General features: G+C 42.0%; 1 protein-coding gene across 5 annotated transcripts in view; it reads right to left on the reverse strand.

The window, feature by feature from the left end:
- Positions 1-6316: 6316 nt before the first annotated feature.
- Positions 6317-22014, reverse strand: part of SHLD1 (shieldin complex subunit 1) — a 92524-nt gene continuing 76826 nt past the window's right edge. For 3 of the 5 annotated variants that reach the window (XM_007539598.3, XM_060186789.1, XM_060186798.1), the window contains one exon: positions 6317-7806. In XM_007539598.3, the coding sequence (XP_007539660.3) occupies positions 7364-7806 (443 nt within the window). In that variant the 3' untranslated portion in view covers positions 6317-7363. Of the gene's footprint in view, positions 7807-10507; positions 10647-22014 lie in introns of all 5 variants that reach the window. The other 2 variants (XR_009548888.1, XM_060186818.1) reach the window with 2 other exon arrangements.

Below are 22014 nucleotides of genomic sequence, written 5' to 3' on the forward strand. Positions count from 1 at the left end.
CCCAAAGAGGTCAGGGAGCTTTCCCGGGCTGCCAGGAGTTATTAGGCAGGTGTTGGGGACACTCTGGGTCACCTTCTACCACTGCATGGAGGACTGGGGGACACTGGTCATGCTAACACTGTCTGTGCTGGTGGAGGAATCTGCCTGTTATCACATGATATAAGACAGGGGACAGGCTTGATGCCTGGGTTTCACTATTCTTGTTGGTGAAGGCAGATTCAACTTTCTGTTGCTGGTGGAGTTAGGCATGGATGGTTTCATTCACTTGGGTTTTATTTAAAAATTTTTAAAATCATCTTTATTTATTGGCTAGAGACAGCCAGAAATCAAGAGGGTAGGGGGATATAGAGGAGAAAGAAAGACACTTGCAGCATTGCTTCACCACTTGCAAAGCTTTTCCCCTGCAGGTGGGGACTGGGGGCTCGAACCCAGGTCCTTGAGCATTTTAACATGTGCGCTCAACCAGGTGTGCCACCACCCAACCCCCTCACTTGGGTTTTGTTGTTGTCACTACTGTGGGCAGCTCAGTCTACTGCTGTCTGTGACTGTGGTGTGAGTGATGGATGGCTTACTCATTTCTGCTTGTTGCTGCTTCTGTGAACAAGTTGGGCCTGCTTCTGTCACTGGACTGTCTCCCACTAAGTCCCTTCTGGGATTCTTTTTATGGTACTTTAGCTAGAAAGAGCAGGCTTTCTTTTTGCCTAGCCCCATTTCCCTTCCTATCTCCTTTATTCTTATTTCCTGCTTCTTTCCATTTCTTTCTCTCTCACTTCTGACTATTGTTGGTTCAGACTGGCTAGTGCCCAGGGTCTATGGAAGATATAAAGAAAACCCATGACGTTTTCAGTGATTTCCTTCTCCACATCCTGAGGTTCCTAGGCAGTTCTACTTTCCTTTTTTTTTTTTTTTTCACTGTAAGGAGAACCTATATGATTACCTGTTGAATTTTTCCTGTACTATTTGACTGTATTTAGGTAGTAGGAACTAGGAAAAGTGAGTCTATCTTCCCTGGAATTAGAAGTAGCTCAGGATTTTGATCAAATTGCTTGTTGACTGAAGTTACCATCACTAGTTGCTGATTATATTGCTAATAATAGAGTCAGATTCTAATATTGCTATTGCAATAAGTGACAAACATACATTTAGTATCTTACATTCTGGAGGTGAGAAATTCAGCGATGAGCTGGGGAGAGAAAATTGAGGTGTCAGTATAGTTTCAATGCTTCTGGATGTTCTAGGAGAGAACCCTTGTCTGTCCCAAAACATGCTGTCTACATGCTTTAATTCCTAGTTCTTTCCACAGGTGCATAGCAGTCCATGATGTGGGCGTGTTATAGTTCACCTAGCCAGTCCTCACTGCTGGACATTACAGGCCCTGCCAGGATTGGGGGGGGGGATGTTTGACAAGTGCCTTATTTTCAAGGGAGGTGTCTGAATGACAGACATGACAGCAAAGGGTTACGAGTGAGCAACAGTGACATTAGAGGACAGAAAATTGACAGATAAGGAACTAGTGAGTATGGAGCAAATGGGGCCACCTCCAAATTCACTGCAACCTAGAATTTAAAAAGCATTTAAGACACATTTTGTATAGGTAGGCAGGTAAGTGGATGGAAACTACTGTGTCAGTGCAAAAACTCAGTTGGGTAGTGTTCTGCTTTGCCATGTGCACGATCCCAGGTTCAGTCAAGCCTGGCCCTCACTGCACTGAAGGAAACTTCAGCGCTGTGCTCTTTGACTCTCTCCCTCTGCCTTTTTCCTTCTGTGTCTCTGTGGGAAACACAAAGGAAAACTTGAACTGAGTTTGTTGTACTGCACTAAAGCGAAGAACTCCGGGGAAGGAGGGCAGGGAATGGGCTGAATTTAGGGTGGAGATTTTGGGGTCCCAGTGCATGATGGTGGAAAAGGATCTAAGCCGAGGGTGAGAATGTTTTGTAGATACCTATTGGGGTAGATGAGAAATTGTACCAATGTGCCAACAACTGTACTATAAACTATTACCCCTCCCCCCAATAAAATGACAAAAGAAAAAAAAAACATTAACTGCTGAGGGCCTTATAAAGACCCTTGTTACAGCTATATATATACAAATAATGTCAAAGGACATAAATTATGGTGATGTATATGATACAGCAAATCCAAACAAAGGGATTTTCAAAGTTAACCCAATTGCCAAATAATTTGATTACAGTAGTAACTATCTATTGCCTTCTTAAACCCTAAGTCAGCAGGAACCTCCTGCTTCCTCTATAGAGCCTATATTTCCCCAGTCCTGGAACCTCTAGGGTGGGGCTCACTTTCCTGCATGCTTTTCTCAGTTCATACCAAATGATATTGCATCTGCTAATCTCAACCTAATCAAACAGTGAGTACCACCTCAGCATGCTTCACTTCAGACTGTGTCCAGAGATGTGAGGTGTGGAATGTCAACCCTTTAGCCTCATTTTTCGGGTAAGACCTTTCCTTTCACAGGAATCTCTAATTCCATTTTGGTTGGTTCACTTCCTACCAAAGTCCCAAAACCTAGATATAGACCAGGTCCCATGAGATAAGGCATATGTTCACATGTATCCATAAACTTGGGCAAAATATGTACCTGATAGCAAAAATTCACAATTGTCTGCAGTGAGTTAGTATATGCAGCATGCAAGTAGAAAGACCTAAAAAGACACCATAAAGTTCATAATGAAATAGTGTCTACTTAGACTTAGATACCCTCCTCACCTACTTCCTATTACAGTTCTCACTCACTCCAAAGCTAACCTTAGCAAAGTAAGGACTATTAACAGCTGAATAAGGGCAAGAGACTGGCATACTTTAACGATGACTCTTTAGTCACTATCAGGCCACCCATCAGCTGGGGCCCTAGTCCGGGAGTCCTGAGATTCCCAAACAGACTTGATGGGCCTAGACCTTGAATAAATCCCCCTCTCCATTGTTACAGGTCATCTCTATCAGGAACAACACAATAGACCCCTCTGTGGGCCTCCATAGGGCCTTGCCCTCAACATGGATCAACAACTGCAGAGAATGTTTTCCATCCTCCGAAGGGAAGCTATCTTCCACTTGAGGAAGACGGGTCCTGAAATTGGGGCAGCTTGGTGTATTCCTACTCATGACCACAGAATGTGAGCTCAGATCTACAGGGATGCAGAGGTCACATAGGCTCCTAAGCTGAATATGGGTCACAGATCAGATTGATGGGGTTTACAGTCAACAATACTTATACATCTTTCCCATATTTGGAAGCTACTCTTTTCCCTGATCCAGCTTTCTGGTCCTTTTTCCAGCCATGACATCAAACTTGGATCCACCTGCATTTTAGATGCCAGGCTCAGGAAAAACAAACAAATAAACAACAACAAAAAATAAAAACACTAGTATAGTTATGGGGCCTTTGGAATATAACTAAAATAGGACTACTATCTACAAAGTAGAGACCCTCAAATCTTCGTCTGCACTATTCCAGCCTTTAGGTTCATTATTAGTCAACAATTCATTTAGCTTTATATGTTAACTCTTCTTTCAGCCACCAGGTTCCAGATGTTAGCATGATGCCGACCAGACTTCCCTGAAGAGACGACCCCACCAATATGTCCTGGAGTCCCGCTTCCCCAGAGCCCTGCCCCTCCAGGGAAAGAGATACAGGCCAGTAAGGATACTGATATGATAAAGGCCAGAGAAATAGCTCACTGAGTAGGGCACATGCCTTGCCATGTGTGCAACCTAGGTTTGAACGCTGGCACTTGAGTGATATGCTATGATGACAGAGAAAACTTTAATGTTGTGATGTCTCCCCTGCCCCACCTGAATTTATTATTTTTTATCTTTTTAAATAACTATTTATTTATTTATTTCCTTTTGTTGCCCTTGTTGTTTTATTGTTGTAGTTATTGTTGTTGTTATTGATGTCATTGTTGGATAGGACAGAAAGAAATGGAGAGAGAAGGGGAAGAAGACAGAGGGGGGAGAGAAAGACACTTGCAGACCTGCAAGTGGGGAGCTGGGGCTCAAACCAGGATCTTTAAGCCGGACCTTGCAATTCGCGCCACAGGCGCTTAACCGGCTGTACTACTGACCAACTCCCCTTTTTTCATTTTTTAAATTTATTATTTATTCCCTTTTGTTGCCCTTGTTGTTTTATTGTTGTAGTTATGATTGATGTCGTTGTTGTTGGCTAGGACAGAGAGAAATTGAGAGAGGAGGGGAAGACAGAGAGGGGGAGAAAAAGATAGACACCTGCAGACCTGCTTCACTGTTTCACGCCACGTGCGCTTAGCCAGCTGTGCTACCACCCGACTATCCCTTTTTCATCTTTTAAAGTTGCTTTTTTCTTCTTTTGTTGACCTTGTCTTATTGTTGTTGTAGTTATTATAATTGTTTTATTGTTGTTATTGATGTCATTGTTGTTGGATAGGACAGAGAGAAATGGAGAGAGGAGAGGAAGACAGAGAGGGGGAGAGAAAGATAGACACCTGCAGACCTCTTCACCGCCTGTGAAGTGACTCCCCTGCAGGTGAGGAGCCAGGGATCCTTGAGCTTCCTATCAAGTAAGCTTAACTAGCAGCGCTACCACCCGACCTCCTATTTTATTTATTTTTTAACCAGAGCACTGCTCAGCTCTGGTTTATGGTGGTGCAGGGGACTGAACCTGGGGCTTAGGAGCCTCAGGCTTGAGAGTTTCTTTGTGTAACTATTATGCTATCTCTGCCTGACATCTGAATTTAAAAAAAAAAAAATGACCAGGAACAGTGAAACTGCACATGCACAAGGCCTCAATTCCATATACACACATGCATACATACATACATGCACACACATACATAGATGTATGGTTTAGTATGTTATGACACTGGTGAAGGGATCTGATGGGCAGAACTGGTAATAAAGCCAAAGGTCAGAGTCTCAATATCCTTACCTTTTAGTCTTACTAAAGGTAAACAGACATAAATGGAAAAATGCTCTCTTAACCTCATGAAGATCAAATTAAGCAGCTAGATTACAGGGAATCAAATAGCTTGTACTGAACTGTCACAAGCACTTACTCAGATACAAATCAGCACACACCATGCTCTTTTCAATCTAAGGTGGTTTTGGTTTTTAGACTTAGAAATCTCTACTTTCAGGATCTACTCTTTCTGAGTACCTTAAGCACTTTATTAACAAGGATTACAAAATTACTAATACTAAAAACTCACTGTCAAATAATATCTGCTGTTTTTCTGCATGAGGATTCAAGTAGCTTGTACCTTTTGTCCTTACAGAAGAAAAATTAAATAACAGTTTCCTTCTGTTGGCAACCATGGAAACTAAGCTCCAGCATTTCAGAGAGCAGATAATATCAAAACCATTCTTTAAGGATATCGACTAATTTACTTGATGTTAATAAACAATAAAACTAGTGACTTAAATGTGATTTTCAGATCTTCAGGTCTAGGTTCCACTGGCTTCACGGTTATCTGGAGGCCAGCTGAATAGCAGAAGCCCATGAGGGAAAGATAGAGACAACTGCTTGTCACAGGAAAATCTGCAGTCTTGCGTTCTCAAAGTCTGTACAAGACCTGTGTATTTGCTAATGCCTACCATTTAGGTCTCCTGAGAGTGGTTTTTTGTACTTTAATCTGGAACACTTTTTTCTTACTTCTAATCTACCCAGAACTGGAAGCCTTGGTATATAAATCTTGATCTTTAAAATGTTTCTGTCTCTGTCTAAGAATTCCCAACAGACCTGCTGGAGAAGGCACACTTACTTTTAGAATACTTTTGACCCGCTTATTTGCATAATCCGCTTTCCGGGAAGCTTATGGAGCCATGCCAATTAAATTTCACCTAAAGTTTCTCAAAATCTAATTGCACTGTGTTGCCAGCTCCTCTTGTTATTCCCTCAAACAAATCATATAACCCTTTCTATTAATGTAATTTGTTCAAAGAACTGTCAAGCCAGGAATTAGTATAAAGCTTCCAATTAAGTTTCACAGCCCAGTGCTTGGTGATGTCATTCTATCAACTGCATCTCAGATAGGGGTTCAGGACATGACCCATGGAGCAGAGCATCTGCCAGCAGGAGCCTGCACTGGCTATTTAAAGCTGTTTCCTAGTGAGGCAGAGCTCGCCTGGAGGACAGGGGAAGCTGGCAGGGAGCACTGGTTCTGGACAAATACTTGCAGATGGAGCTCAGAGTGTCAGAAGCAAGGGCAGCACAGGGGTGAGGGAACAACTGTTCAGAAGGTGGAAAAGGAAGCAAGCAAAAGGGGGAAAAGTTGAGAAGACTACTTGCCCAAGGCTTCTCTTTATTTTCTCCACCACCACAAATTACCAATTTTGTCAGCCTTGAATATCATAATGGAGCTTACACACACTTTGTGGGTGGCATTCATTTGTTTTCTTCTCACCTCTCACATTTGCAATCTGATGAAGATGAAATTTTTTTTTTTTTAATTTGTGAATGTTAGCTGTTACTTAAGATGGTCCAAATGTTCCTTCTCAATTTGGTTAGTATTATAAAACACAGTATTCTGGCTTCAGAGTGGCCACAGTATAATTAAGATGTGATATGCTTTTGGGAGTCATATGTAAGTCTTTATATTATTTTGGGTTATATGTTCTTAATCACATGGTTGCAGTTTTACAACTTGGCACAATCCCTACATTTGATTCAGCATAGGAATTTGTAGTCTTCAGGCGAGTCATCAAGCTGAATTGAGTTTTTTTTAGATTGAGTTCTGTCATAAGAAGACACTGAGCCAACAATTCTGATATAAGAGATTTACTAAAGAACTGGTGGTCCGGGAGGTGGTGCAGTGGATAAAGCATTGGACTCTCAAGCATGAGGTTCTGAGTTCAATCCCCAGCAATACATGTGATGTCTGGTTCTTTCTCTCTCTCCTCCTATCTATCTTTCTCATTAATAAATAGGAATAAGAAAGGCTTCTGGAAGACATAAAAGAATAGAAAAAGGAGGACAGGTAAAGGAAAGGAATCGAGCAAAGGAGTGCTTTCTTGTTAAGGCCCCACCTTGGTTGATATGGAGTGGAGCTGTGGAAAATAAAAAATGCCTCAGTGCATGTTCTTTTGTGAAGCAAAGTGGCTGAGTTTTGAGCCTTCAAACCAATAAGCCATTGGTCTTCAGTCAAAGGGAGTAGCAGGGTAGCATGGGAAGTAGCTATGGGAGCTCTCAGATACTGCTGAGTCTCCACAGGGGATGAATTGGCTCAGACGTCAGGCCTGTGTGTATGTGGTGGTGGTGGGGAGGGTGGTCAGGTACACAGCATCGGCTAGAGAGTCTGGGTAGCACACAGATAGCAATGGCCACATGGCTTCCCCTCCATATCTTGTTTTGCCTGCCTCTTCTACCAGGCTCCGGTCATGGGTCTTTCATCACATTCTGCTGCAAGAGAAAATGAATAACATCTTTTGAAAGTCCTGGGGTCTCCTTTTCATTTTCCAGAGACATGCTTCCTTCCCCCGATGGGTAGAAATGGACATCCCTAGAGTGCTTCTGTAACGCTGAGCAGCCATCCTGGTTGAAGATGACCCGGGCCATCTGGAAACTGCGGAGGGCATACCTTTGGTTCTCCTGGTCTTTCAGTTCATTGATTTTCTGAGTCAGGCACTGGCAGACAGATGTGGAGAGTGAATTTCCAGAGGTTGGCTGTGGGTGGCTAAACATTTCATAGAATGTATCCAAGGATTTCCGAAGTTCATCATCTTCTCTCTCGATTTCTACGTGGTCATTCACTGAAAAGTCAAGCCAGGAGTTCTCAGAGGTCCAGGAATCTTTTTGCTCAGTATTTAAGTTAGTGTTGTCTGTAAGAAAAAACAGAGTTCAGTAAGCAAATAAATGCACATTCAAAAATCTAAGAAACCAAGGGAAGAGCAGAGCATGTCTCTTTCAGTTCAATATACTTCTTTGCCCCAAGTGACTGGCTCAATTAGCTGATTTTACAATCTGTTTCCACCATCTTGAGGTTTGACCCTTTATTTGCTCAATAATAGAATATTTTATTTGTATGTATCAGGAGTTCTTAATTTGAGGTCCTTGAATAGAAATTCAGTATGGCTATGAACTTGGATGAGAAGAAAGCCAGACATTTATTTTCAGTAAGCTCTACCTGAAATTAAGCATTTCTTTCCAAGATGCACATAGGCAATAGACATACTAGCAGAAGTGCCTGTGATTTTGTCACCAACAGATCGTGACTATTTTCATGTTTCACTATAGTTTGTTGAAGTTTGTTGTATTTTTTGCCACTTTTTTATACCCCTTTTTCATATTACGGAGCTACTCTCTTCCTTGATCCAGCTTTCTGATCCTTTTCCCAGCCATGACATCATCTCCCCAGACAATAACTTGGATCCACCTGCATATCAGATTTCAGGCTCAGGCAAAACAAACAAACAAACAAACAAACAAATCACTAGTATAGCTACAGGCCCTTTGAAATATAACTAAAATATGGCTACTAGCTATCTACAGAATGGAGGACCCCCCCCAACATTTCATCTGCACTATTCCAGCCTTTAGGTCCACAGTTGTTCAACAATTTGTTTGGCTTTGTATGTTAACTCTCTTTTCGGCCACCAAGTTCCAGATGCTAGCAGGATGCGACCAGACTTCCCCGGACAGACAACCCTACCAATGTGCCTTGGAGCACCACTTCCCCAGAGCCCTTCCTCATAGGGAAAGAGAAAGACAGGCTGGGAGTATCGATCGATCAGTCAATGCCCATGTTCAGTGAGGAAGCAATTACAGAAGCCAGACCTTCAATCTTCTGCACCCCATAATGGCCCTGGGTCCATACTCCCAGAGGGGTAAAGAATAGGAAAGCTATCAAGGGAGGGGTTGGTATACAGAGGTCTGGTGGTAGGAACTGTGCGAAGTTGTACCCCTCTTATCCTATGGTTTTGTCAGTGTTTCCTTTTTATAAATAAAAAATTTAAAAAGTAAAAAAAAGCTGGAAAAAGATTTATTATTTATTTATTTATTTTGTATATGAAAGAAAGAGACCAGAGCACTGTTCTGGCACATGTGGTGCCCTGAACTGAACTACAAGCTTTATGGATACAAATCCTGCACTCTACCTACTGAGCCACTTCCCTGGCCACAGCTGAAGATTATTGGAACACTATTTCTGCCTATCACTATGCGGCGGGATAAAATGAATCTCTCTGAAATTCCTGGAGTTCTAACATGTGATTGCATCTAGTAATGGGACTCTTGGAAGGCAAGTGAGACCAAGAGGTTCTTTTTTAAATTATTAAATTATTTTATTTATTTACTGGATAGACAAAAAGGAAAATTGAGAGAAGGGGGAAGTTAGAGGGGGAGAAAGACACCAGCAACACTGTTTCACCACTTGTAAAGCTTTCTGGCTACAGGTGGGGAGTGGGGACTGGAACCCTGATCCTCATGCACTATAATATTGTGTGCACTTGGTCAGGTGCAGCAGCGCGCGCACGGCTGATTAAGAGGTTCTAAAGGCGGGGTCCTAATCTGGTGGTTTTATAAGAAGAGAAAAATGAGCCGTCTCTCTCTGTGTAGGAACCCAGTAAAGGCCATATTAAAACACAAAGAGTGCATGTACACGTGCAAGAGCATGTGTAAGCCAGAAAATTCTTTCCTTCTAAGACCTTGAGATGGCTTTATTTCTGTTCAGCAAGGGCTTAACCTCCTATGACTCTGTCATTAATAAAATTGGGTGGAATTTCCCTTTTGCTTTTTTTTTTTTTCCTCCAGGGTTATTGCTGGGGCTTGGTGCTGGCACTATGAATCCACTGCTCCTGGAGGCCATTTTTATTTTCTGGTTTTTTTTTTGGTTTATTTTACTTTGTTATTTTTTTTATTGGAAAGGACAAAGAGAAATTGAAAAAGGAGGGGGGAAATAGAGAGGGGGAGAGAAAAACAGATATATACAGAACCTGCTTCATCACCTGTGAAGCGATCCCCCCACCCCCTGCAGGTGGGTAGCTGGGGGCTTGAACTGGGATCGTTGAGATGGTCCTTACGCTTCATACTATGTGAGTTTAACTGGCTGCGCTACTACCCACCCCCACTTTTGCTTTTATTCTTTAAAATGTTTAATCCAGGAGAGGTAGAGAGAGAGGGAGGGAAGGAGACAGGGGGAGAGAGGGAGACAGAGAGAAAGAGAGAGTCAGAGTCCACAACAGTAGCATATGTGGTCGCCAGGGATCAAACCTGGGACCTCAGGCATACAAGTCCTATGCTATGCCCACTGCATCAACTCCCCAGTCACAGGAATGTCCATATGTTTTCTATAATGAATAGACTTTCTTCAGGAATTGACAAGAAAAAGGTGGGTGGGGGGCAGGGCTTGGTAGGGGAATGCTATTTTTTTTGGGGGGGGATGCTTTTAACGGTCACCTATCTGTTAGAACATTCATTGGTTAAAATCTTATTGATCTAGGACACAAGAGATAACATCTAGATGTTTCAGATTCACACAAAACCTAAATAACTTTATGTCTTTAGGAGTAACAGATGACTAACTTGACTTTAGTAATCCAAGGCATTGAATCAGCATGGCACATCTGAGATGAATGTTTATTTTCTGTGAGATGCCATTGGCCTTTAAAAACTCAGACGTTTCATGGGAGCTTCCTCCTCCAGAAGTATCTGCGGTTGGTGGCTGAAAAATATATAATAGGGTTTTATGTCTGTGAAACCTATTACCCTTCAAGTTTCATCTAAATGGGTTTGATATTTAGAATTCTGTCTCTTGTTGTGTGTCAGCATCAATAACTATCCACTCTGTCTCATCTGTTCAGAGTCTCCTTTACTAGCAACTGTATCCTGGAGGGTAAAAGAGGAAGAGGAGGAGGAGGAATCTGTGGTTTCAAAGCTGTCAGAGCCAAGAGAAACACAAGATTTCACAATTTAAATAGGGGGAATGATCAAGATGTAAGGAAAGAAGAAACAGGTGACTTGCAGGCTTTCCTATAGTGCTCAGAGGGGAAGCTGCCTCTTTGTTAGGGCACTAGATGACACAAGTGTGGTCCTGATGCTTTGGTTATATCGGTTGAGGGCTTCCCGTATACTATCAATACACGGCTCTAAGGCAAGGCATGACCATGAGAACAAGGCAGAGAGTCACTGCTAGTCACTTATTAGCAAGCCCATTTTGAGGGTGCTGACTCATCTCTTTTCAGATAGAAGTCAGATGTCAGAGGACTTGCAGTTTCTCTAGATGGGTGACACTATAAATTCCAGTATATTATGGGATATATGCCACATGGGTTTGAGGCCCTGCTCTACAAATCTGCATCTTTGTGCTCCAATCTCACTCCTCCCCCCTCCCCCATTCCCTCCTCTGTTTTTCTCATGGCTGTTAACCCACTCCATGGAACTAAAGAGAAGTGAGCAAGGATCCAGTGTGAGCAGAATAAAAATCCTGCTTCCAGTCCTAGAGGCCACATGAAAAGTCCAACTGGTGCTATTATCACTACATCACCACCTTGAAATCTATACCTGGCTTCTTATGTATAGCTATTTCATCCTAAATCTTATCTCAGAAGCTAAGCAGGGTCAGCTATGGTTAGTAACTTGGATGGGAGAAACCTGGCCTCTTTTCTGATTCTTGAGTGCATAAAGTAGGCTCCTTCTTCAGAACCTTTGCATTTACAGTTCCTTTGCAGAGAACATGGCTTCTCCCACACATAGCTGCACAATTGTTTCTTTTTCCTCTTTCAGAGGTCAGTAAGGTCAACAGATGGGCTAAGTTATAATAAGCAACATACAGCTTAACAATCAAGCCCCAAATATCTGTATATAAACCACATGGGGTTACTAACCACTGATGGCAGTTCTGTGTCAAGCTACGTGTAGAGACAGGTCATTCCTGTCCTGGAAACCAGGCCAGTGAGGCCACTACTTTCTCAACATTGCTTGGTGACTGCAGTAGAGGTGGTGACTGGGAAAGCTGTCACTTCTGCTTGCATATCATTTACCAGTGTTAAGTCCTATGGCCAATCTTGATTTCAAAAGGATAGGGGTGAAAATATTCTGTAGGGTCAGGCAAATAGTGTTGGGAACAATAATTCAGTTTGCCGTATCTTCCTTGAGTATATTATTCTAAATTGCATTTTCTTCACTCCTCCAGGCCTTGCCTGTCCCAAACTCCCTTGTCTGGCTTATATTTCTTTCTTTTTTTTGAATTTTATTTTATTTTTACTAGAGCACTGCTCAGTTCTGGCTTATGGTGTTTGGGGGCTTGAACCTGGGACTTCAGAACCTCAGACATGACAGTCTCTTTGCAAAACCATTATGCTGTCTACCCCCTGCCTTGGCTTATATTTCTATGTGAACTTAACAGCACCTAATAAAATGCAATGTATTTTTTTATTGTATCTTTTAAAGATTTTTTTTTTGTTAACTTTAATTATTGGATAGAGACAGCCAGAAGTCAAAAGGGAAGGGGAAGATAGAGAGGGTGAGAGAAAAAGAGACACCTGAAGCCCACTTTACCACTTGCAAAGCTTCCTCTCTGAAGGTAGGGACCAGGGATTCAAACTTGGGTCCTTGTGCATTGTAACATCTGCACTCAACCAGGTGCGCCACTACCCAGCACCCCTATTTTTACTGTATGTCTTTTGAAGCTCAATAATTTATGTATTACTTGCTAGGTGTTGTGCCTCTAGGGTCTAGAAAAAAAATTTAGTGTTTCGTTTTATTGAATAAGTTTCACTTTCTCTCTTTAAAAGGTTTTATGGAGTAGGGCACCAAAATAAAAACCCTGGGTGAAGTTCGGCTTTCTGGGGTGGCGGGGAGGGTGGAGGGAAGGATGATGAGATGGGACACAGTCTTTTAGTGGTGGGAATGGTGTTTATGTGCACTCCTATTAATTTGTAGTCATATAAATCACTATTTAATTAATATGAGAGGGGAAAATTGATTGTATGTCTCAAACTTTAAGGCATAGACTGAGTCTTTTTAATACATAGACTGAGTCTTTGATATGTTGACTCTCTCAAAAGCCTAGACCAGGGAGAACAGAGGCAACTGGTGGCACAGCTATATACAAATTATGTCAAAGGACATAAATTATGGTGATGTTGGGTATGATACAGCAAATCCTAACAAAGGGATTTTTCAAAGTTAACCCAATTAACAAATAATGTAATTATAACAATAACTATCTATTGTCTTCTTGAACCCTAAGACAGCAGAAACCTCACATTTCCCCTATAGAGCCTATATTTCCCCCAGTCCTGGAACCTCTAGGGTGGGGTGCACTTTCCTGCATGCTTTTCTCAGTTCATACCAAATAATATTGCATCTGCCCATCCCAACCTAATCAATGCAATGAGTACCACCTCAGCATGCTTCACTTCAGACTGTGTCCAGAGACTTCAGGTGTGGAATGTCAACCCTTCAGCTTCATTACTTGGGTGAGCCCTTTCCTTTCATAGTATTTTCTAATTCCATTCCATATGGTTCACTTAGTAACAAAGTCCCAAAACCTAGATATAGACCAGGTCCCCTGAGATAGACTATATGTTCACATGTATCCATAATCTAGGGCAAAATATATACCTGAAAGCAAAAGTGCACAATAGTCTGCAGTGAGTCAGTATAAATTTCAAATGAAATAGTATCTAATTAGACTTAGATACCCTCCTCATCTACTTTCTATTACAGTTCTCTCACTCACTCCAAAGCTAGCCTTAGCAAAGCAAGGACTGAAAAAGCTGAACAAGGGCAAGAGACTGGCATACTTTAATGATGAGTCCTTAGTCACTATCAGGCCACCCCATCAGCTGGGGCCTTATTTGGGGAGTCCTGAGATTCCCAAACAGACATGATGGGCCTAGACCTTGAAAAAAATCCCTCTCTCCAGTGTTACTGGTCATCTCTATCAGGAACAACAAAATAGACCCCTTTGTGGACCCCCCAGAGGACCTTGGCCTCAACTTGGATCAACAACGGAGGAGAACGTTCCATCCTCTGAAGGGAGCATGGACAACATACTCTATGCTATACCTGAGGAAGATGCGTCGATATTAGGGCAGCTTGGAATGTTCATACTCATGACCACAGAATATGAGCTCAGATCTATAGGGAAGCAGAGGTCACATAGGCTTCTAAGCTGAATATGGGCCTCAGACCAAATCAAATCGATGGGGTTTACAGTCAACAATATTTATAACCTTTTCCCATATTAGGGAGCTACTCTTTTCCCTGATCCAGCTTTCTGTCCCTTTTCCAGCCATGACACTATCTCCCCAGACAATAACTTGGATCCACTTGCATATCAGATTTCAGGCTCAGGGAAAAAAAAAAAAAAAAAAAAAAAACCTAGTATAGCCACAGGCCCTTTGGAATATAACTAAAATATGCCTACTAGCTATCTATAGAATGGAGGACCCCCCCCCCAGTTCTTCATCTGCACTATTCCAGCCTTTAGGTCCATGATCAACAGTTTGTTTGGCTTTGTATGTTAACTCTCTTTTCAACCACCAGGTTCCAGATGCTAGCATGATGCCGACCAGACTTCCCTGGACTGATGACCCCACCAATGTGTCCTGGAGCTCTGCTTCCCTAGAGCCCCAACCTACTAGGGAAAGAGAGAGGCAGGCTGGGAGTCTGGATCGACCTGTCAACACCCATGTTCAGCGGGGAAGCAATTACAGAAGCCAGACCTTCCACCTTCTGCAACCCACAATGACCCTGGGTCCATACTCCCAGAGGGATAAAGAATAGGAAAGCTATCAGTTGAGGGGATGGGATATGGAGAGCTGGTGGTTGGAATTCTGTGGAGTTGTATCCGTCTTATCCTATGGTTTTGTTAATGTCTCCTTTTAAAAATAAATTTGAAAAATGTAAAAAAAAAGAAAGGTTTTACTTATTTTATGCGAGAGTTTGATATGACAGAAAAAAAAAAAAAAAACAGAGCGCAACTGTGGTGCATGAAGCACCAGGGACTGCACGCCTGCATGCAACTCCTCTGCATTACCAGCTTAAGCCACTTCCCCAGTCAAGTTTCATTTTCAAAGACATAATGAAAGAATGCAAAACAGACTTCCTTATTAAGACTGTATGGAGAATCCATAAATGAAAAATCAAGTACCTTATGATCCAGCAATGCCTCACATCTATCCAATGGGCACTCAAATACTAATTAGAAAAGACCTATGTACCCTTATGTTCATAGCTGCATTATTCACAACTGTCAGAAGAATGTTGTCTGCATCTTTGCTTGTTGGCTTCAGGAAAATATTAGTAAAGTCATGGGCCCCTTGAAATGTGTCTAAAATAGACTTCCTAGCTTCTTCCAACATGAAGACCCCAACTCTCACCTGCTATATTCTTATTTTTAGGTTCCTGATTATTAAGCAATCTTTTAAAAAAATTTTTTTATATTTATTTATTTTTCCTTTTGTTGTCCTTGTTTTTTATTGTTGTTGTAGTTATTATTGTTATTACAACTCCACACAATTCTCACCACCAGAGTTCCACATCCCATCCCCTCCATTGGAAGCTTCCCTATTCCTTAACTCTCTGGGAGTATGAACCAAAGATCTTTATGGGGTGCAGAAGGTGGGAGGTCTGGCTTCTCTACTGGACATGGGCATTGACAGGTTGATCTATACCCCCAACCTGTGGGGCAGGGCTCTGGAGAGGTGTGGTTCCAGGACACATTAGTGAGGTCATCTGCCCAGGGAAGTCAGGTTGGCATCACAGTAGCACCTGCAACTTCATGGCTGAAAAGCATTAAGATACAAAGCAAAGGGAGTCGGGCGGTAGCGCAGCGGGTTAAGCGCAGGTGGCTCAAGCTGAAGGACCGCAGTAAGGTTCCCGGTTCGAACCCCGGCTCCCCACCTGCAGGGGAGTCACGAAGCAGGTCTGCAGGTGTCTGTCTTTCTCTCCCCCTCTCTGTCTTCCTCTCCTCTCTCCATTTCCCGCTGTCCTATCCAACAACGACATCAATAACAACAGTAATAACTACAACAGTAAAACAAGGGCAACAAAAGGGAATAAATAAATTTTTTTTTAAAAAAAGCTACTATCATTGGGAGCTGAGTGGCAGCGCAGAGGGTTAAGCGCACACGGTGCAAAGCACAAGGGCTGGCTAAGAATCCCGGTTTGAGTCCCAGGCTCCCTGCCTGCAGGGCTTTGCAAGCAGTGATATAGGTCTGCAGGTGTCTATCTTTCTCTCCTCCTCTCTCGATTTCTCTCTGTCCTATCCAACAACAACAACAGCTATGACAACAATAACAATAACAACTACAACAAGCTTAACAACACGGGCAACAAAATGGGAAAAATGGCCTCCAGGAGCAGTAAATTCGTAGTTCAGGCACCGAGGCCCAGTCATAACACTGGAGGCAAAAAAAAAAAAAAAGCTACCATACCGGGACCAGGCCAGTGGTGCAGTGGTGCACCTGGTTAAACACACACGATGGTGTGCAAGTACTAGGGTTCAAACATCTGGTCCCCACATGCAGGGGCAAAGCTTCATGAGTGGTGAAGCAGGGCTGCAGGTGTCTGTCTCTTCCTCCTCTTTACGTCCTCCTCCCTTCTCAATTTCTCTAATAGTAAATAAAGAAATATATATATATATATTTTTAAAAAGCTACCATATCTTTGTTGTTGCTACAATCATAAGCGTCACCAAACAAACAAACAAAAACAACTTCTTGTGGTCCGGGAGGTATGCAGTGGATTAAGCATTGGATTCTCAAGCATGAGGTTCTGAGTTCGGTCCCTGGCAGCACAAGTACCAGTACATGTATCTCTCCTCCTGTCTTTCTCATAAATAAAATATTTAAAAAAAAAAAACTTCTTAAAACTAAGAAGAAAAACAATGGAAATATTTTAAAGAATGTCAGTGACCTCAGATTAATTTTTCAAACATACTTATAATTTATATTCTATTTCCAAAAAGATACTTTAAGATATTTTCAATAAATATCAAGGGAAATTTAAACAAGAATAGGGAAGCTTCCAATGGAAAGGATGGGATACGGAAATCTGGTGGTGGGAATTATGTGGACTTATACTGCTCTTATCCTACAATCTTGTTGATCATTATTAAATCACTAATAAAAAATTAGTACTTCCTTGTTCAACTCTTTTTTTATTGTTGTAGTTATTATTGATATCTTCATTGTTGGATAGGGCAGAGAGAAATTGACAGAGGAGGGGAAGGCAGAGAGGGGGAAAGAAAGACATCTGTGGACCTGCTTCACTGCCTGTGGAGCGACTCCCCTGCAGGTGGGGAGCCGGGGACTCGAACCGGAATCCTTACGCCGTCCTTGCGCTTTGCGCCACCTGCGCTTAACCTGCTGTGCTACAGTCCGACCCCCTCAGTAGTTCCTTTTTATGACCTTTTTAAAACTTTATCAAATACATAGGAGACACTGAAGAGACAGAGAAGCCGAGGCACTCAGGTAAGTGTGGCACTGCAGACAGAACTGGGAACATCAGACAAGTCTCTGAGTTAATCTATTTGCAGTTAAGCTACTTCTTCAGCCCTTTTATTATATAATGTAGTTATCAGACTATTTTAAATGATATTTGTGACTCGTATTTCTAATAGTTAGCCGCTGCTCATCTAGATATTTATTTAACCCCTGGAGTCTGACCCCTATGTGATCCCACTGTTTCTGCTGGGTGTCCCCCACCCCCACTCCCTTTTTTTTAGTTCCCAATAGAAAGAGACAGGGAGAAAGAGAAAGAAAGAAGAGTCATAACAGCATTGCTCCACCATTGAGGGAGTTTCCTCTGGTGCTGTGCATGGTGCTCCCATGTAGTGCTGGGGGCTTGAGCTTGGGTCCTCACATATGGTCAGTATGTCCTCTGCCAGGTGAGCTCTCTACTGACTCATTTTTTCCTACTCATTTTTTCATTTTATTAGATAAAGACAGACAGAAACTGAAATGGGAGTGGGAGACAGAGAGGGAAAGAGACAGGAAGACACCTGCAGTCCTGATTCACCATTCAGGACTTTCCCCCTGCAGGTGGGGACCAGGGGCTTGAACTGACTCTAATCTAAATAGTCTCTGCAGATGTAATTTAAGAAATTTTTTTGCCTCCACAGATATATTCCTGAAGGTATAGTTTATTTTGAGGTTCCTGATGATCAGATGGCAATCTGAAGGCAACCAGGATGAAGATGTGTTGTAATTATGTACCCTTCTGGTTTGAGAAGGGCTAGCTGTCTATACCTATACCTGATTAGTCAGCACTATGCTGTCTTGTCTCTGCCAGCTGTCCCTGGAGACCATTCCTATAACGAATCCAAGATCAGTTTTCTATGTGGCTCAGCTGTCCCAACCTTCAACCCAATTAACTATGGACCATCAACTATCCCAAGCAGAGGACTTGGCCCTGTGAGAGATGGCCAAGGCACAGGAGGCAAAACTTGAGACAAAGCTAGAATGAGCAGGTAATGCCAAGCCTGCAAAGAGGAGTCAATTTCAGAGATGAGGCAGAGGAAAGACATTCTGCCTGCAGGGGAAGATGTGGAATGTGACTGCACATCAGGAAGTGTGGGACAACTGGGTAGGGGCAAAGAGGATTTTTAAAAAATATTTTATTTTGGATAGAGACAGATAAATTGAGAGAGAAGGGGGGAAGTAGAGAGGGAGAGAGAGAGACCTGCAGTACTCATTCATCATTTGTGAAGCTTCTGCCCTGCAGGTGGGCACCAGGGGCTTGAACCTAGGTCTTTGTGTACTATAATACGGACTTTCAACCAGATGTGCCAGCACCTGGCTCTGAGGTTTGTTTGTTTTGCTTTGTGTCTCCAATGTTAGTACTGCTTTATTGAGGAAATGTTGGTTTATAGGATTATTGTTGTGAAGGTACACTTTAAAGGGCAAAGAGGAAAGACTAGGTTATGCTGTGGAGGGCTTGAGTACTTGACAGAGAATTCAGGAAAATGGGTGTTGGGCAGTAGCACAACAGGTTAAGCGCACATGGCGTGAAGTGCATGAATGGGCGTAAGGGTCCTGGTTCGAGGTTCCAGTACCTGGCTCCCCACCTGCGGGGAGGGGGGGGTCGCTTCACAGGTGGTAAAGCAGGTCTGCAGGTGTCTCTCTTTCTCTCCCCCTCTGTCTTCCCCTCCTCTACATTTCTCTCTGTCCTATCCAACAACAACAACATCAATAATAATAACCACAACAATAAAACAAGGGCAACAAAAGGGGGAAAAATAGCCTCCAGGAGTAGTGGATTTGTGGTGCAGGCACCAAGCCCCAGCAATAACCCTGGAGGCAAAAAACAAAACAAAACAAAAAACCACATTATTATGAGCATAACCAATACTCACTGGGATGACTGGAAGCTTGGCCCAGAATAACACTGGTCTGCTGTCTGAATTGTTAATAGCAGCTTCTCCTACTTTTGAAGGGCCTTGTATTATACAATGGATTGGATATATGCATGTATCATGATATTATACATATCATTGGAGCCTTAAGATGTTAGGCAGATGTATCTGGGTCAACATTGAGACATTCCTGCTACAGAATCCTGTGTCCTGAAGGACTGAGGTTTTATGCACAAAGAATTCCAATCTATAGGCTCAATAACAAGATGTCTACAGACTTGTGTTTTTTTTTTTTTTTGCTAAACCTTCTGATCTACTACATTCCAAGACAATAGTCCCTTTCTTTACCCTCTTTTTCACAAGTGGCATTTCTCTTAACCCCTTGCTGTCCAAGAACTTTGGGGCTACCATCCTGCAAGTAAAGAGCCTTAATTCACACAAGCCCACCAGCAACTCTCTTTGATTCTACCTCTGGTTTTATCTGATCTTCCCTGAAGTGCAGTGATAACAGTTGGAGCTCTAAGCACATAATCTATCTTATTAAAAACATAAAATTAATGACAGAAAAATCAATATGCTTAAGCTTCCTTTTGTCTAACAGCAATGTGGCTGGTTCATATATTTAAAATTGCTGGTTCATACATATAAAATTTTGCAACTCTTCCTTTCAAGGATAAAAGCCACAATCAAAGGAAAAGGGGAGGTGGTGTGTGTGTGTCCAGACACTTAATCCAAATGAACACTTCAAAAGGACAAATGGTCTGGCCAGGTGCTTTTAAAACCACTCTCAGCTTGTAATTGTTTACATCTGAAAGCTAACACCGGATGAATCACCCAGAGGGGAAGTGGCATATGCTGTCACCTCCATCCTGATGAAAAACAGATGCAGTAGGCAGAGGACAGGGTCCTCTAAAAAGCAACTGTTGAGCAATAAAATGCCTGGGGGTAGGGAGGTGAGAGGTTGGAGGGGGAAGCAAAGACATGCAATTGACAAGGAGCTTACATAAAATTAGGTAGCTAGGGCAATTAATAAAACCAATCTCTATTGTCTGATTAGTAAACTAGCTTACTTTCAGCTTTGCATTTGATGCTCTTCTTAAGAAATTAAAATGTTCTGAAAATTGTAGGGAACTAGAATGTTCAAGTTTGCAACATTCCAAAAATGACATGAACATAATATCATAATTATTTTGGGTCTTTTTTCATATGACGAAATTAAACATTTCAATTAAAGGTGACTGTTTCCACACAGAAAGTGATTTGCTCCAGCCATTTTTGTTTCCTCCCTCCCTCCTCTCCTCTCTCCTTCTCTTCCTTCTTTCTTTTCCCCAAAAGCACTGCTCAGCTCCAGCTTTTGGTAGTTCAGAGCATTGACTCTGGAACTTTAGAGCCTCAGGCATGAGAATCTCTTTTCATAACCTCTATTCTATCTCCCCTACAGCCATTTTTCTATCATCATCAGCAATATTATGTTGCTTTATGTACAGTAATCACTATTTTCAACATATAAAACTTTGTCTTTAAAATATATATTTGTATTGGGGGATTAGTGGTTTACAGTAAATATAGCTACTGGTACATGTGTAAAATTTCTCAGTTTTCTGCAAACACTCTCACTCCCAGCCTAGGTCTTCTTCCACTATCATGCAACAGGACCCAAGAAGCACAGCCCCTTTCCCCCAGAGTCCTTTACTTTGGTGGAATACACCAAACCCAGTCCAAATTCTACTTCATGTTTCCCTTTTGTTATTATTTCTTTTCTTTTTAAATTTATTTATTATTGGATAGAGACAGAAAGAAATTGAGAGAGGATGGGAAGACAGATAGGAAGAGAGACACCTGCAGCCCTGCTTCACTATTCATGAAGCTCTCCCCCTGCAGGTGGGGATCAGGAACTTGAACCTGGGTCCTTGCACACTGTAATGTGAGTGCTTAACCAGGTGTGCTACTTCCCTTGTTATTATTTCTTAACTTCTGTCCGTGAGTGAGACCATCTCATATTCATCCTTCTTTTTTCTGGCTTCTCTCACTTAACATGATTCCTTCAAGCTCCATCCAAGTCGAGGTGATGAAGGTGAATTCATCATTCTTAATATCTGAGTAGTATTCCATTGTGTATATAGACCACAACTTACTCAGCCACTCATCTGTTGTTGGACAGTTAGGTGGCATCCAGGTTTTGGCTATTACAAATTGTACTGCTATGAACATAATTATACACAGATCTGTTGATTTTTTTTTTTTTTTTACTTTTACCCATTGTTGATATAAGTCTGCTTTATAGTATCTGATGGTATCTAAGATAGGAATTACTAAATTATTTGTCATTCATTCTCTTGCTGATGAATATCTAAGTCGTGCCCAATTTTTCATTATCACAGACAAGGCTTCCCTGAGTTCCTAGAATGCACTTCCTTGTATGCCACTGTGAAACTTTCTTTAGAAATACATCCAGAAATGAAATCACTGATGCTATGAGAATGTGAATTTTCAGTTGTACCTGTTCCTGCCAAATTGCTTTCCAAAGCGGTGCTAACATTTACATTAACACTAACTGAGTCTGAGTTCTCTCATTTCTCCACAGTTTTTTCACACCCTGACATCGTTTGATTTGATTTGATTTTTTTCCAAATGTTTTCTCCTAATTGGGGTCCACAATTCCCTGATTACTTGTATGGATGAGTTGGTTTTCATACACTTACTAGTCATTTGGCTTCCTATCCTA

The sequence above is a fragment of the Erinaceus europaeus genome, chromosome 1 (assembly GCF_950295315.1).
Source record: "Erinaceus europaeus chromosome 1, mEriEur2.1, whole genome shotgun sequence".
In the NCBI taxonomy this organism is placed as follows: domain Eukaryota; kingdom Metazoa; phylum Chordata; class Mammalia; order Eulipotyphla; family Erinaceidae; genus Erinaceus; species Erinaceus europaeus.